Source organism: Camellia sinensis, chromosome 2, assembly GCF_055761805.1.
Source record: "Camellia sinensis isolate YWXY chromosome 2, ASM5576180v1, whole genome shotgun sequence".
NCBI classification, from domain to species: Eukaryota; Viridiplantae; Streptophyta; class Magnoliopsida; order Ericales; family Theaceae; genus Camellia; species Camellia sinensis.
Genome location: NC_138962.1, coordinates 49,571,664 through 49,584,862, shown reverse-complemented (window position 1 = coordinate 49,584,862; position 13,199 = coordinate 49,571,664). Strand labels below are relative to the sequence as shown.

The 13,199-nt window shown below is 31.2% G+C and overlaps 1 protein-coding gene across 2 annotated transcripts; it reads right to left on the bottom strand.

Annotated features, from left to right (window-relative positions):
- Nucleotides 1-4,087: 4,087 nt before the first annotated feature.
- LOC145820019 (mitochondrial intermediate peptidase, mitochondrial-like) lies at nt 4,088-9,348 on the bottom strand. Of its 2 annotated transcripts, none has more exons than XM_082914294.1 (5): nt 9,008-9,348; nt 8,701-8,826; nt 8,351-8,506; nt 7,457-7,564; nt 4,088-4,526 (listed from the first exon to the last, which is right to left on the bottom strand). In XM_082914294.1, exons 1-5 carry the CDS (start codon nt 9,173-9,175, stop codon nt 4,353-4,355), a joined length of 732 nt encoding a protein of 243 aa, XP_082770420.1. In that variant the 5' UTR covers nt 9,176-9,348; the 3' UTR covers nt 4,088-4,352. The 2 variants fall into 2 exon arrangements, with proteins under 2 accessions (XP_082770420.1, XP_082770421.1); XM_082914295.1 differs by having other exon boundaries at nt 8,937-9,050.
- Nucleotides 9,349-13,199: the final 3,851 nt, after the last annotated feature.

Below are 13,199 nucleotides of genomic sequence, written 5' to 3'. Positions count from 1 at the left end.
TAAGTTGGATTATGGAAAAAAAAATTGAGATGTCAAACATTTTCCATTTGTAAATATCCTACAAATTAAAAAATGAAAAAAAAATGTGTAACATTTTTATATGTGTTTGTCAGTATTTTTTTTTTTTTTTTATGGACATAAACAATTGATGTTTCAATTTAAAAAATTAAAAAGTAAAAAACAAATAGATTGGGTTTTTTTAGAGATTAAAGAAACCATCTAACTCTTCTATATACTATTAAGATGGACTATTTTAATCATATAAAAAAATAGAAATTATATTTAGAGATTATCCCTATATATATTATGCTATTATATACAACTGTAGGTGCAACAAATTAATTATAATATATATGAAAAGTTATATTAAGCTTTCATTTTCAATTATTTAAATTATAATTAACAAATTAACAAATAGCAATAATGGTCTAATGGGATAGAAAGAGGATAAAAATAAAGAACACAATGATATTTAAAAGTTTTAAATTTACCTAGTTATACAAAAATCTAATGTTATAGTAAAATCTTGAATTCTTAATAAATTTTCACATTTTTTACAGGGTAAATTACACTAACACCCTCAGAGGTTTATATTTATTACAGTTCCCCTCTCACATTTAAGAAATTACACTGACCCCCCTTATCAGTGTAATTATTTGACGGTGTTAACTTTTAAGTTAAAATGACATATTTATCCTTAACCTTTACATGTACTTTAAAGGGTAAATTACATTGACATCCCCTAAGGTTTGAATTTAATATGAATCGCCTGACATTTAAAAAAAAACTAATTTAATAAAAATAAATATGAAGAAATATATTTAATTTGTAAAAAAATATTTCTAACCACTCGAAAGATAAAAATTATATAAAAATTATAATTATTTTTTTATTTTTTATTTCTTAACCAAATTAATTTTTTATTTTTTAAGAAAAATTATAAAAATCAAACCATATATAACCTAAGAATCTTTTGATTAGTCATTTCTTAATAACCATTTCGTTTTCAGTTTTAAATTTATATTTACAAAAATTTTAAAAACTGTCATAAAAACTTGTTTTATAATTTTTTTGGTTTATAAATGGTTGTCTCAATTTTTAAATTTGAGGAAAAAATGTAAATTCAAAAAATGAATTGATGTTGGTTTTTAAACAGAAATTTTAAAATTTGACTAACAAAATTTTTTTTCAATTAATTTTTTTTTCCAACTAATACTAACCTAGGAGGCAATTAATAATGCTACTTTAAACCTTGGGGAGGGGATTGTAATTTTTAAAATGTGAGAGGTATCAATGAAATTTACCAGTAAGGGCAAAATTGATATTTAAAAAAATTAAATTGGTGTAATGGTGGGAGATATTTTCAAATTATATTTATTTAGATAAACTTTACAGATTTTTAAAACTTAAAATTGGATATTGAGATAAGAAAAAAAGATTTTAACTGAATAAATAAAATTCAAATTTATTAATTTTATATGTTTGTGTATCTGATTTTTAGTTTTTTTTTTTTTTTTTTGTTATGTTATAATATAATAGATAAGATATAGATAGATATCTACAACTTGCATGAAAAATATTATTTAATTTTTTGGGAAGAGAGAATGAAGGCAAGTTTTAATATTATTTTTTTTGGGAAAATCAGTGAGAGAGATTAGGATGAAGAGATTATGAAATATTTTTATTATTAAATAAATAAATCAGTCAATATTTTTTTTAATCTATTTTACAAATTAAAAAATCAATAATTTTAGAAAATTGATTAATTTGTCCCATTAAGTGATTTAAAATTTTGATAAATATATGTCAAAAAAATAAATAATTATATTACTAAATCATAATTTAAATTTAGATGTTATATCTTTTTGAGTTCCATAGCTAAATTATTATCTTCTTTATTTTTGTGTGTAACCATAGTGTAGGAGAGAAATTGAAAAGGGTGTTGCAGTAATTATAAGAAAACTCAAAAAGGTTTGTGAGTTGGGGGAAATCAATAAATGTATTTTGATGGATATACATCAAAAAATAGATAATTATATTACTAAATCATAATTCAAATTTAGATGTTGTTATATCTTTTTGAGTTCCATAGCTAAATTCTTATCTTTTTTATTTTTGTGTGTAACCATAGTATATAGGAAAAATTGAAAATGATGCTGCAGTAATTATAAGAGAAGTCAAAAAGGCTTGTGGGTTAGGAGAAGTCAATAAATGCTAAGGTTCTTTTCTAAATCAAAAAAATTAGAAAATTAGGATTATGATATTGGAGCTCCCACAAACCTTGTAGATTAGAAACCCTTTTTTCCTTATATAATACTAGCATATCACCCGTGCTATGCACAGGTTGTGTTTACAATTATTTATATATGTGAATTGCGATTTTTAAATGTCTTTTTTTTTTAAATGTCATCTTTTTTTCTTTTTTATATTATCTTAAAGTTTAATATTTTGATAATAATCATATGTATTAGACTTTTCCATGAATTAAATGTTTTTTTTTAATTATATTATATTAAAGTTTAATATTTTGATAATAATCATATGTGTTGGACTTTTCAAGAAATTTTTTTATGCTGGTTCTTAATGCATTAAAGTGTTATTATGAGGGATAATAATCATATGTGTTGGGACTTTTCAAGAAATTTATATGTGTTGGATTTTAAAGAATTTTTTTAATGCTTGTTCTTAATGCATTAAAGTGTTATTATGAGGGTAAGACTTGGGGGTTGAGAGAAGTTAATAAATGCTAAGGTTTTTTTTTTTTAAATCAAAAAATCAGAAAATTTAGATTGGAGATTGGAGCTCCTACAAGACTTGAGATTAAAAACCCCCTTTTACTTAATACATAGTATATAGACATGCTTATCACCCGCGCTATACACGGGTTAATTATAGATACTTATATTTGTTTTAATTTTTTTTAATATATAAATTATGTTTTTTAAGATTTTTTTATAAAAATAATTTAACAATCTTATCACTAACCATAGTGTACAAGAGAAATTAAAAAGGCTCCTGCAGTAACTATGCACGGGCTGTATCTATAATTATTTGTATGAGGGGATTTTAAATGTTAATTAGGTATTTTGACTAAATCAATAAATGCAGGCATGTGGATTGAAAAAAATTAATAAATGTTGATCAGGGAATTTTGACCAAATCAATAAATGCTGAGGTTTTTTTTTTAAATCAAAAATTTTTTAAATTAAGATTGAGATATTAGAGCTCCTGCAAGGCTTGGGTTTAGTTACCCCCCACTACAAGAATTTACACTTTTGGCAACAAAAAAATTGGTCGCTAAAAGTCAATTTTTGGTCGGCAAAAGTTATCCGCGACCAATTTTTTTGGTCGCTAGTTTGGTCGCCAATTGAGGGTCGGCAAAAGTAATTCCCGACCAAAATTGTGGTTGGTCGGCAAAAGTTGGATTTCGCGACTAAATTTTTAGTCGCTAAATACGTAATTACCGCGACTAATTTATTTTGTCGCCAAAACACTTTGGTCGCGAAAAGTAATATTTTCTCGACCAAAAAGTTTGGTCGCCAATTATCACATTCAACGACCAAAAAGTTAGGTCGCCAATCGTGATATTCCGCGACCAAAAATTTTGGTCGCCAATCGTGACATTCCGCGACCAAAATTTGTTTGGTCGCCAAAAGTTGGATTTCGCGACCAAAAAATTTGGTCGCCAATTGTAACATTCTGCGACCAATATTTTTTTGGTCGCCAATCGTGACATTTCGCGACAAAAAAAAATGGTCGCCAATTGTGACATTTTGCGACCAAAATTAGTTTAGTCGCCAATTGTGGCATTTCGCGACCAAAAATTTTGGTCGCCAATTGTGACATTCTGCGACCAAAATTAATTTGGTCGCCAATTGTGACATTTCGCGACCAAAATTATTTTGGTCACCAATTGTCACATTCCGCGACTAAAAATTTTGGTCGCCAATTGTCACATTTGGTCGCCAACATCCAACAAAATAAACCTATAATTTATAATAATCCATCCAATTTATTCAATATAATCTGTAATTTGCAAAAATTATTCAAACCAACAAATAAATTGAATCATGAACATTCAACAAAATACATAGATCAACCATTTCTGAACCTGTTTAATTAAAATCAGCAACTATTATAAGTTTTCATCCACAAATAATTCCAAACTACATATTTCATCTAACATAAAAATTTAAGACATAACAAATACTTGTTATTATGTTTAAAATTTTTATCCATGTACATCAACCGAAAAATATAACTAGTAGTCTACTAAATATTTTCTATACACACCCATCCAAAAATATAACTACTATTGTATCCAAAAATATAACTACTAGTCTACCCTTTTTCTACCCATATCGAATCTCTAATCTCCTGGACTGATAGTCAGTGCAGTTTGAACAGGAAACAAGTTCTCTGTAAGTGCTGGATGCAGGAAACCATCCTTCCAAATCATACTTCTTTGCAGCTACATCATTCAAAGCACCGGAAACAATAGCCACAATTTGATAGGGTAGTTTTAGCTGCAATAGAGAGAATTATGTCATACTTGTAGGAAAGAAAAATGCATAATTAAATAGAGAAAAATCAATTCGTCATTAGCAGGAGCCCATATATAGGACCCTCGAATTTCTTTGGCGTCAAGTGGCAGACTTTTTAGCATTAACCAAACAAAACAACCAATTCCAAAATCACTCATCTTACATGACATTACAAAACCTGGCAAAATAATCTATATGAGTACTATAAGAAACATTATCAAGCATCTCCAGCTTAAAAAAAAATGAATATAACGAAGAAATAACCAAAAATTATACACATTATTCCCCTACAATTCTGAGGGCAAGAAAGCTCTATACCGTCTTGTAAAACTCTTCTAAGTTCGTTATCATTTCCTCGTGCATGTCCCAAGAGTCATATATGTTAAACCTACTATATGTGATTTAAAACAGTTACGCATATATAAGGTAAAAAAGAAGCATAAAAAAATTAATTTTCAAAAACCAAGTGGATCTAATTGGGCTGATCAAAATTTTGTGCCTTGTTAATTGCCTTGTTAAGAGATATTCCTACATTTTGGAATCTACATCTGGATCATAAATAAGACTCTTGGGACATGTGGAATTTGTTGCCTAAAAATCTGGAAGTGTTGCCTAAAAATCAAAACCTCAATGCTAGTGTCAATAATGCCTTTTAAAACTTTGATTAGGATTAAGGCATGTGGAATTTGTTTGATTTAAGTAATGTTCATGAGGTGTGACCCACTGCTCCCGACAGGCCTATGAACTTATGTTCTGGATTGTGGGCAGATTCATATTATTAATAAACGCATAGTTTTGGAGTTTTCTTTGATTCTCTAAAAGAAATCGTCAACACTGACAGATGCCATGAAAATCACCATGTATTGTTCATAGATGCATAATTCCATTTTTAAATTTTGCAGTAGCCTTTTTGAAATCACATTTCTTGTCATAAAGAAGCAGATGAACTGCACAATGCAATTCATTTAGGTGTTTATGGAAGCGATTTGAAGATACTATAGACGTATGCATATACACATATCTTGTAATCTTGTTTTAGCTCTCCTGTTGGCTTACTTCTGGTTTATTTTCCTATGATGGCTACCTGATTTATTCAGGTACTGGAAGGTTTAGACCCTGTTAGGAAAAGACCAGGAATGTATATTGGAAGCACCGGACCTCGTGGTTTGCACCATTTGGTATCTTCTTTACTTTTTTGCCTTCTCTACATTAACACTTCTCATTGTGCCAAGTCTATTTTATCTAAACATGAGTTACAAGATTCACTGATGTTGCTTTCTTTTAGGTTTATGAAATATTAGATAATGCTGTTGATGAGGCACAAGCAGGTTTTGCTTCAAAGATAGATGTCATCTTACATGCGGACAATTCAGTGAGCATTACTGACAATGGGCGTGGGGTATGTTTGTATTCTACTTTCTGTAGCCAAGTAGGAGTTCTCTTAGGTGTAAAGATTTGTTGAGGCATAAACCAGACTGTTTCTTTGCAGGGGACGTATTGAGATTCTTGACATGGATGCTTAATGTTAGCATGCTCTCACATGACTATATGCTCGGTTTTTGTGTGCACGTGCATGGGTCCCTATTTAGCCACATTGCACATTGTTGAATATTCTAGCAGTTTGCTTGATTTTCTACGGTGTGATACAAAATTGGATGAATGTGATGTTGTGAAAGAGATGTCCCTCAAATGGTATTTTGCATGATATGCTTTTATATGCAAATAATAATTTTTTTTCTTTCTTGAGAAAATTATTATCTGCCTTATGTACATAGAAATATTAACAAGGCAATTAACAAGGCACAAAATTTTGATTAACAATTTTGTCATGTGAAAAATAAATAGAAAAATATTCATATTTCACATTCTATAAAGAAATATTCCTACATTTTGGAATCTACATCTGGATCATAAATAAGACTAGTCATAGAAACATGGGCCAAACCTCTGTAATCAATTTGTACATGATCTTAATTAACAATACACCCCATAAGTGGTTCATCAGTCACCACTATTTTAAACTTCAGTAAAATATCGCTTTCAATATGATTGAAGTTCACCTAAGAAGTTCAAATCCATCCTTGCCACTGCTTAAGCTTTTGTCCAAAAAGTTCCTTTTATGGTTTATGATGCCTTTGAGTTAACACCACTTTCGATTCTTGAAGCATTCTTAACAAGAGTTGAAACCAAAAGTCTTAGCCATGCAGGATTGGTACCCACTATAGTACAGCTTAGGAATACTATCTGTTTTTCTCTCATCAATGTAGCGCACACATGGGACAAACACAACATCACAAATATGCTAACACAGCAATTCCTAAGAAACTAGGACATGCACACGATAAGGACACCAAATCATATTACTATTCATATACTTTTGATGCATATAATGTAAGAAAAATTTGATGTAAATAAATATCTAAAAATTCTACATACAAATGCAAAATATGAAAGACGAAATCCCACAAATGCCATATATAATGTACACCTCTTAGAAATGTTTCAAAATATATTTGGGGTGGTGGGTTGCATTCCCAAGAAAGTCAAACCTTTGTCATGCTAAGAGATTCACCACATAGGTCTTATTAGAGACTCTAAAAACTGTTGTCAAAATGGAAACAGGTCCTCCCTAGAAGTGTCCATGCTACTAATACTCTCATTACTTGGTGACATTTCTGATTCGCTATCTTGTATTTAAAAATTTTATGTCCTCGAATAAGTCATGTTGTGCCTCTTTAATTTGATAGAATGGGTTGTTAAAGAAAATTACTATCCATGTAAATGGCCCAGACACCCTTTTCTTTGTTTTGCTACTTCAATTGCAAATCAAAAGACATACGCACAGAAAGCAAAAAAATAAAAGAAGAAACACTTAACTTTGGGACAAACAAAACTCTAGAAAGTGAATGTACCTTAAATTTTGCTACAACACTTAACTTTGGGGAGTCTGCTCCACCTGATTTATATAGTGCACCAACAACAGGCTTCTCAGATTGAGCAAGCAAAGACGATGCAAATACCTGAGGAAGGTGGCATTTGCAAGAAGATAATAGTTGAATGGTATCCAAGTGTAATAAATCACGATTCTTCTCCAGAAACCCACTTGTTTGTTTACAAAGTCTCTTTTTATTAAAAAAAAAAAAATTATGAATAAAATAATTAGTTTATTGATTAGCTGTTTGTCTTTTGATTACAATTAATTATGTATTTCTTTAATTGTGGCAGTTACACTCTATGAATTTCTACTATGTTATAAATATCAGAAGAAAAAAGAGAAGCAACACTAATTTAGCTCACCTCAATATAATCATAAGCATAATGAACCCAGTTTTCTTATTATGTAAAAGAAAAAAAAAAAAAAAAAAAAAAAAAGAAGCAAATGACTTGATTTTAAACATCATCCACAATTAACAGCAGTTTACTTTTTTGGAAAATTCTTGTAGACTATTAATTCTAACTGGACATTTCACATGGATTTGCAAGCCGAAATGTGAACTAGATTGTCTATGAAGGCCTATGGGAAATAAACTGAGCCATTCCACTATCATGGTGGTAGAAAGCTCCATCATACCATGCTCAACACTAAGTTTGAAGGTAGAAACTTATGCACTAAATTCATTTCATACAAAATTAATTCCAAATATCTCAACAAATCTTCAAGGAATTAATTTGGTTCACTAAATTAACAAATCTCCTTTCCTATATACCAGCCACAAACATTTTACTTATAATCTTTTCATTTATACCTCAGTAGTTTCTTAAATGATTAAAGCACTATAACTTTTAAAAGGAAGTCTTATATGTACCTCTTCGGGGTGATAAAGGGACATTTTAAGCACATATGTATGCCATGACTCCCTAGGTGCAAGAGGGATACTACGAAATGTCACACCAAATAATAACTCAACCAGCACCTTCAAACCCTCTATACATTGTGTCAAAGGAAAATATGATGCTACAACCTGCAAAAAAAATCAAGGACAATCATTGCAATTTCTGAATCTAAAGTATAAAATAAATTATTCAACAATCACAACCCAGAAATCTTCTAAACATAGGAAAAACCTTAGAATTGCCTAAAGTCATCGGTCGACCACAAAATCCACTAGAATTATGTGGACTGTGAGAAAACAGAAAACATAAGCATGTTGCTTACCAAGGAGTCCAAGCTGTAAGCAGAAGACTTCATCAACCTTGTGAAGTATGCTTCGTCCCAAGGGTCTAGGTCACCATTTATTTGTCCGTTCTTCTCTCTCTTAAAATCCCAAATTCTCTTAAACTCCTACAGAGACAGCAACTTCTCATCTAAGTACATTTATTGCGACAAATTCAGCAGCCAGAAAGCTAAGTATCACCACTTCAAGCCTTAAACTCATGTGCTGAACATAATACCTTATCAGCTTTGGGTCTGACCATTTCACTCGTCTCAAGCAAAACAGAAATGTCTAGCTATAGTTACTTACTGATATTGATATTGACCAAGTGGGATCTCTTCCCTCTGTATTTGGACTTCCTTTGAGATGTTGAGGTGGCGGAAGAGGAGGCCAACGCTGCTCCTCCGATGACGACGACGCTGCTTCGACGACGACGACGACGCTGCTGCTGCTCCTGCACTCCGGAGCCCTTTCCATTCACACAGCAGCCTCGTTTATTGCTCTCAGTCATCCGCCGCCGCTCGCCCGTTGTCTGCCGCTCTCTGTCGTCTGCCGCCGCTCGCCGTCGATCGATCGATCGAGAGAGAGAGAGAGAGAGGGGGGGGACGAAAAGATTAGGAATTTTTTGGGTTTGAGATTGGGGATTTTTTTTGTTGGGGGAGGGGGTGGGAAAAAAATTAGAGGGGGAAGCGGGAATGTAAAAAAATAAAGAGGCGGGAATGAAAAATAAAAATAAAAATAAAAAATATAAATAAATAAATAAATTTATTTTTTGTTAAAATATTTATTTTTTTGTAGTTAATGAATTTTTTTTAATTTTTTTTTTTTAGTTACTAAGATTGAAAATTTATTTGTTTCCTTTTTATTTTAATGAAAAAAAATATTATTATTTTTTATTTCGTAGAAGTATGGGTAATATATATTTTAATGAAAAATATTTTCTACCAAAATAAAAGTTAATTTTTTGTAGTCAATAAAAATATTTTTCTGCGGCTTATTTTTTTTTATTACTAAAAATCATAAACTAATTTTTTTTGGTAGATGAAAATGAGCGGCAGTAGTGGTGAAGGTGGTGGATAAGAGATGATGGTGGTGGTAATTGTGATGGCGAAAGAGATTAGTGGTGAAGTTGTGGTAGTGGTAGTGGTAGTGTAAATGGAGTGGCAGGGGTAAAAGAGAAGTAATGGTAGTAGTAGTGACAGTAGTGGTGGTAGTGGAGTGGTGGCGATAGTAGTAGTAATGGTAGTCGTAAAGGTGAAGTAGCGACAGTGGAAATAGTGGTGGTAGTGGAATGACGTTTGCAGTAGTGGTGAAGGTGGTAGAGGAGATGGGTGGTGAGAGAGAGAAATGAGTAAGAGAGAGATAGAGGAGAGAGAGAGACAGAGTGATGAGCGAGAGAGAGACAAAGTGGTCGCTAAAAGTGCATTTTCTTGTAGTGGATCGATAAATCGAGAGGGAGCTCAGTAAATAGAGAAGACTGGAGTGAGAGAGTGAGCAACGCAAACATAGTGGGAGAGAGAGAGAGAGAGAGAGAGAGAGAAAAAGAGAAAGAGAGTGAGAGTGAGAGACAGAAAAGAGACATAGAGAAAAGAGAGATGGATGAGAGAGACAGAGAGAGATAGAGAGAAGAGAGATGAGCTAGGGAGACATAAAGATAAGAGAGATGAACGAGAGAGACAGAGAGAAAGATAAAGAGAAGAGAGATGAACGAGAGAGATAAAGAGAAGAGAGATGAGCAAAAGAGACAGAGAGAGAAAAGAGATGAGAGAAGAGATAGATGAGTGAGAGACACAGAGGGAGAGTGAGAGACAGATAGACAAACAGATAGAGAGAGAAGAGTGATGAGTGTGAGAGAGAAAGAGAAGAGAAAAAGGAATATGAAAAAATGGATGAAAAGATATGGACAGAGAGAAAGAGAGAGAGAGAAAAAAAAACGAAAAGAGATAAACGAGAGAGAGACAGAGAGAGATGAGCGAGAGAGATAAAGAGAAGAGAGAGAAGAGAGACAGAGAGAGAAGAGAGATAAAGAGAAGAAAGATGGACGAGAGACAGAGAGAGAGACAGACAGAGAAGAGTGATGAGTGAGAGAGAGAAAGAGAAGAGAGACAAAGACATAGAGAGAAAGAAAGAGACAGACAGACAGAGAAGAGTGATGAGTGAGAGAGAGAGAGAGATAAGAGAGACAGAGACACATAGAGAGAGACAAACAGACAGAGAAGAGTTATGAGTGAGAGAGAGAAAGAGAAGAGAGAAAGAGAAGAGAGACAGAGAGATAGAAAGATGAAAAAATAGGTGAAAAGAGAAATGTTCAAAAGAGTAAGGCAACGTCTTTTTTATTTTTATTTTTATTTTTTGTAACAGAAAAATACCGTTGCATTTATTTAAACCATTTTATGACTATATATATATTAAGCCGTCTCAAAGCCACAATATATATATATATATATATATTTTAACTTTTTTTTTTTTTGCAATGGTACGTATTACAATCGCAAAAAACTCTCCCTTTTTTTTTTTTTGCAACTGCAGCTGGTATCGTCGCAAATACTCTTTTTTTTTTTGTGACAGCAATTTCTGCCGTCGCAAATACTCTATTTTTTTGCGACGGCAAGTTGTGCCGTATCAAAAAGTCACATTTTTTTGGCGACGGCAAGTTGTGCCGTCTCAAAAAGTCACATTTTTTGAGACGGGAAGTTGTGCTGTCTCCAAAAGTCACATTTTCTTGTAGTGTTGGTTTAGGGTGATAAGAGAGAGGTCTCCGAAAACGGCGACCGTAAGAAGCACTCTGCCCCCAACAGTATTGAATGCACTCTATCTCTCTCTCTCTCTTGTGCCTTGTGATGAACCCTAACCTTATACTTTTCTTTTGATTCTCTCTCTCTCTCTCTTGTGCCTTGTGATGAACCCTAACCTTATACTTTTCTTTTGATTAGAAGTAGCCAAAGAGTTAAATGTATTTTGAATTTTTTTTTTATAATTTGTGTTTTGGTATTGGGGCTTTTTTTAAAAAAAAAAAATGGGAATTGTATATTTTATATACAAATCAAATTGGAGTATTTTATGCAAACACACATATTTGGGGAGTGTGATTAAATATATATATATATATATATAATCATACTTATTTAAAAAGTATGATTAAAAAGTAATAATGTATATATAATCACACTTTAATTAAAAGGTGTGATTAAAAAATATATAAATAATCACACTGTAATTAAAAAATATATATATAATCACACTAATTTAAAAAGTGTGATTAAAAAGTAGTAATGTATATATAATCACACTTTAATTAGAAGGTGTGATTAAAAAATATATAAATAATCACACTTTAATCAGAATGTGTGATTAAAAAAAAAATATATATATATATATGTATATATAATCACACTAATTTAAAAAGTGTGATTAAAAAGTAGTAATGTATATATAATCACACTTTAATTAGAAGGTGTGATTAAAAAATATATAAATAATCACACTTTAATTAGAATGTGTGATTAAAAAATATATATATAATCACACTCATTTAAAAAGTGTGATTAAAAGTAGTAGCGTATATATAATCACACTTTAATTAGAAGGTGTGATTAAAAAATATATAAATAATCACACTTTAATTAGAATATGTGATTAAAAAATATATATATAATCACACTTATTTAAAAAGTGTGATTAAAAAGTAATAGTGTATATATAATCACACTTTTAATTAGAATGTGTGATAAAATATATATATATATATATATATATATATATAATCACACTTAATTGAAAAGTGACATAAAAAATAAATATTATCACACTAAATCAAATTAAGTGTGATTAAAATATCAATCTAATTTTTTTTTATCACACTTTCAATAAAAGTGAGATTTTTTTTTTATTAAAGTGTGATCTTTAACTATTTTTGTAGTAGTGAAGGGTTCAAATCGGCCTCACATACACAAAGGCTACTCACTGGATTTGCCTTTATTTATTTATTTTTTTCTGTTTTGCAGGTACAAAACGACGTCGTTTTTTGATTGGCGACCAAATTTTTTTGGTCGCCAAAAAATTTCATTTCCCCCCTCCTGATTGTTCAAATTTCCCTCCCAAACTTTTGGCGACCAAAAGACCAAATTAGTCGCAGAAAAAGTACCTTCGCCGACAAACTTTTTTAGTCGCCAAATCTCAATCAACGGCGACTAAAATATTGGTCGCTAAAAATACAAATTTGGCGACTAATTTTTTTTGGTTGCTGAAAATAAATTTTTGGCGACCAAAAATTTGGTCGCCAAAAAATATGTGACCTTCCGCGACCAAATTTGTAGTTAGTCGGGAAAAGTATACCACTTTCTGCGACCAACTCATTTTTTGGTCGCCAAAATATAACCTTCTGCGACCAATAATATTTGGTCGCCAAAAACAATGGTCATTCGCGACTAATTAATATTTAGTCGCCAAATGTCATTTTTTTGCGACTAAAATTTTTTTGGTCGGCAAAAGTGGTCGCCAA

Coding starts and splice junctions, on each gene's coding strand:
- LOC145820019 (XM_082914294.1), bottom strand. CDS start 9,175: ATGGAAAGGGCTCCGGAGTGCAGGAGCAGCAGCAGCGTCGTCGTCGTC. Junction 8,827..9,007: donor CTTGGTCAATATCAATATCA/GTAAGTAACTAT, acceptor CTGTCTCTGTAG/GAGTTTAAGAGAATTTGGGA. Junction 4,527..7,456: donor GTGTTGTAGCAAAATTTAAG/GTACATTCACTT, acceptor TCTCTATTGCAG/CTAAAACTACCCTATCAAAT.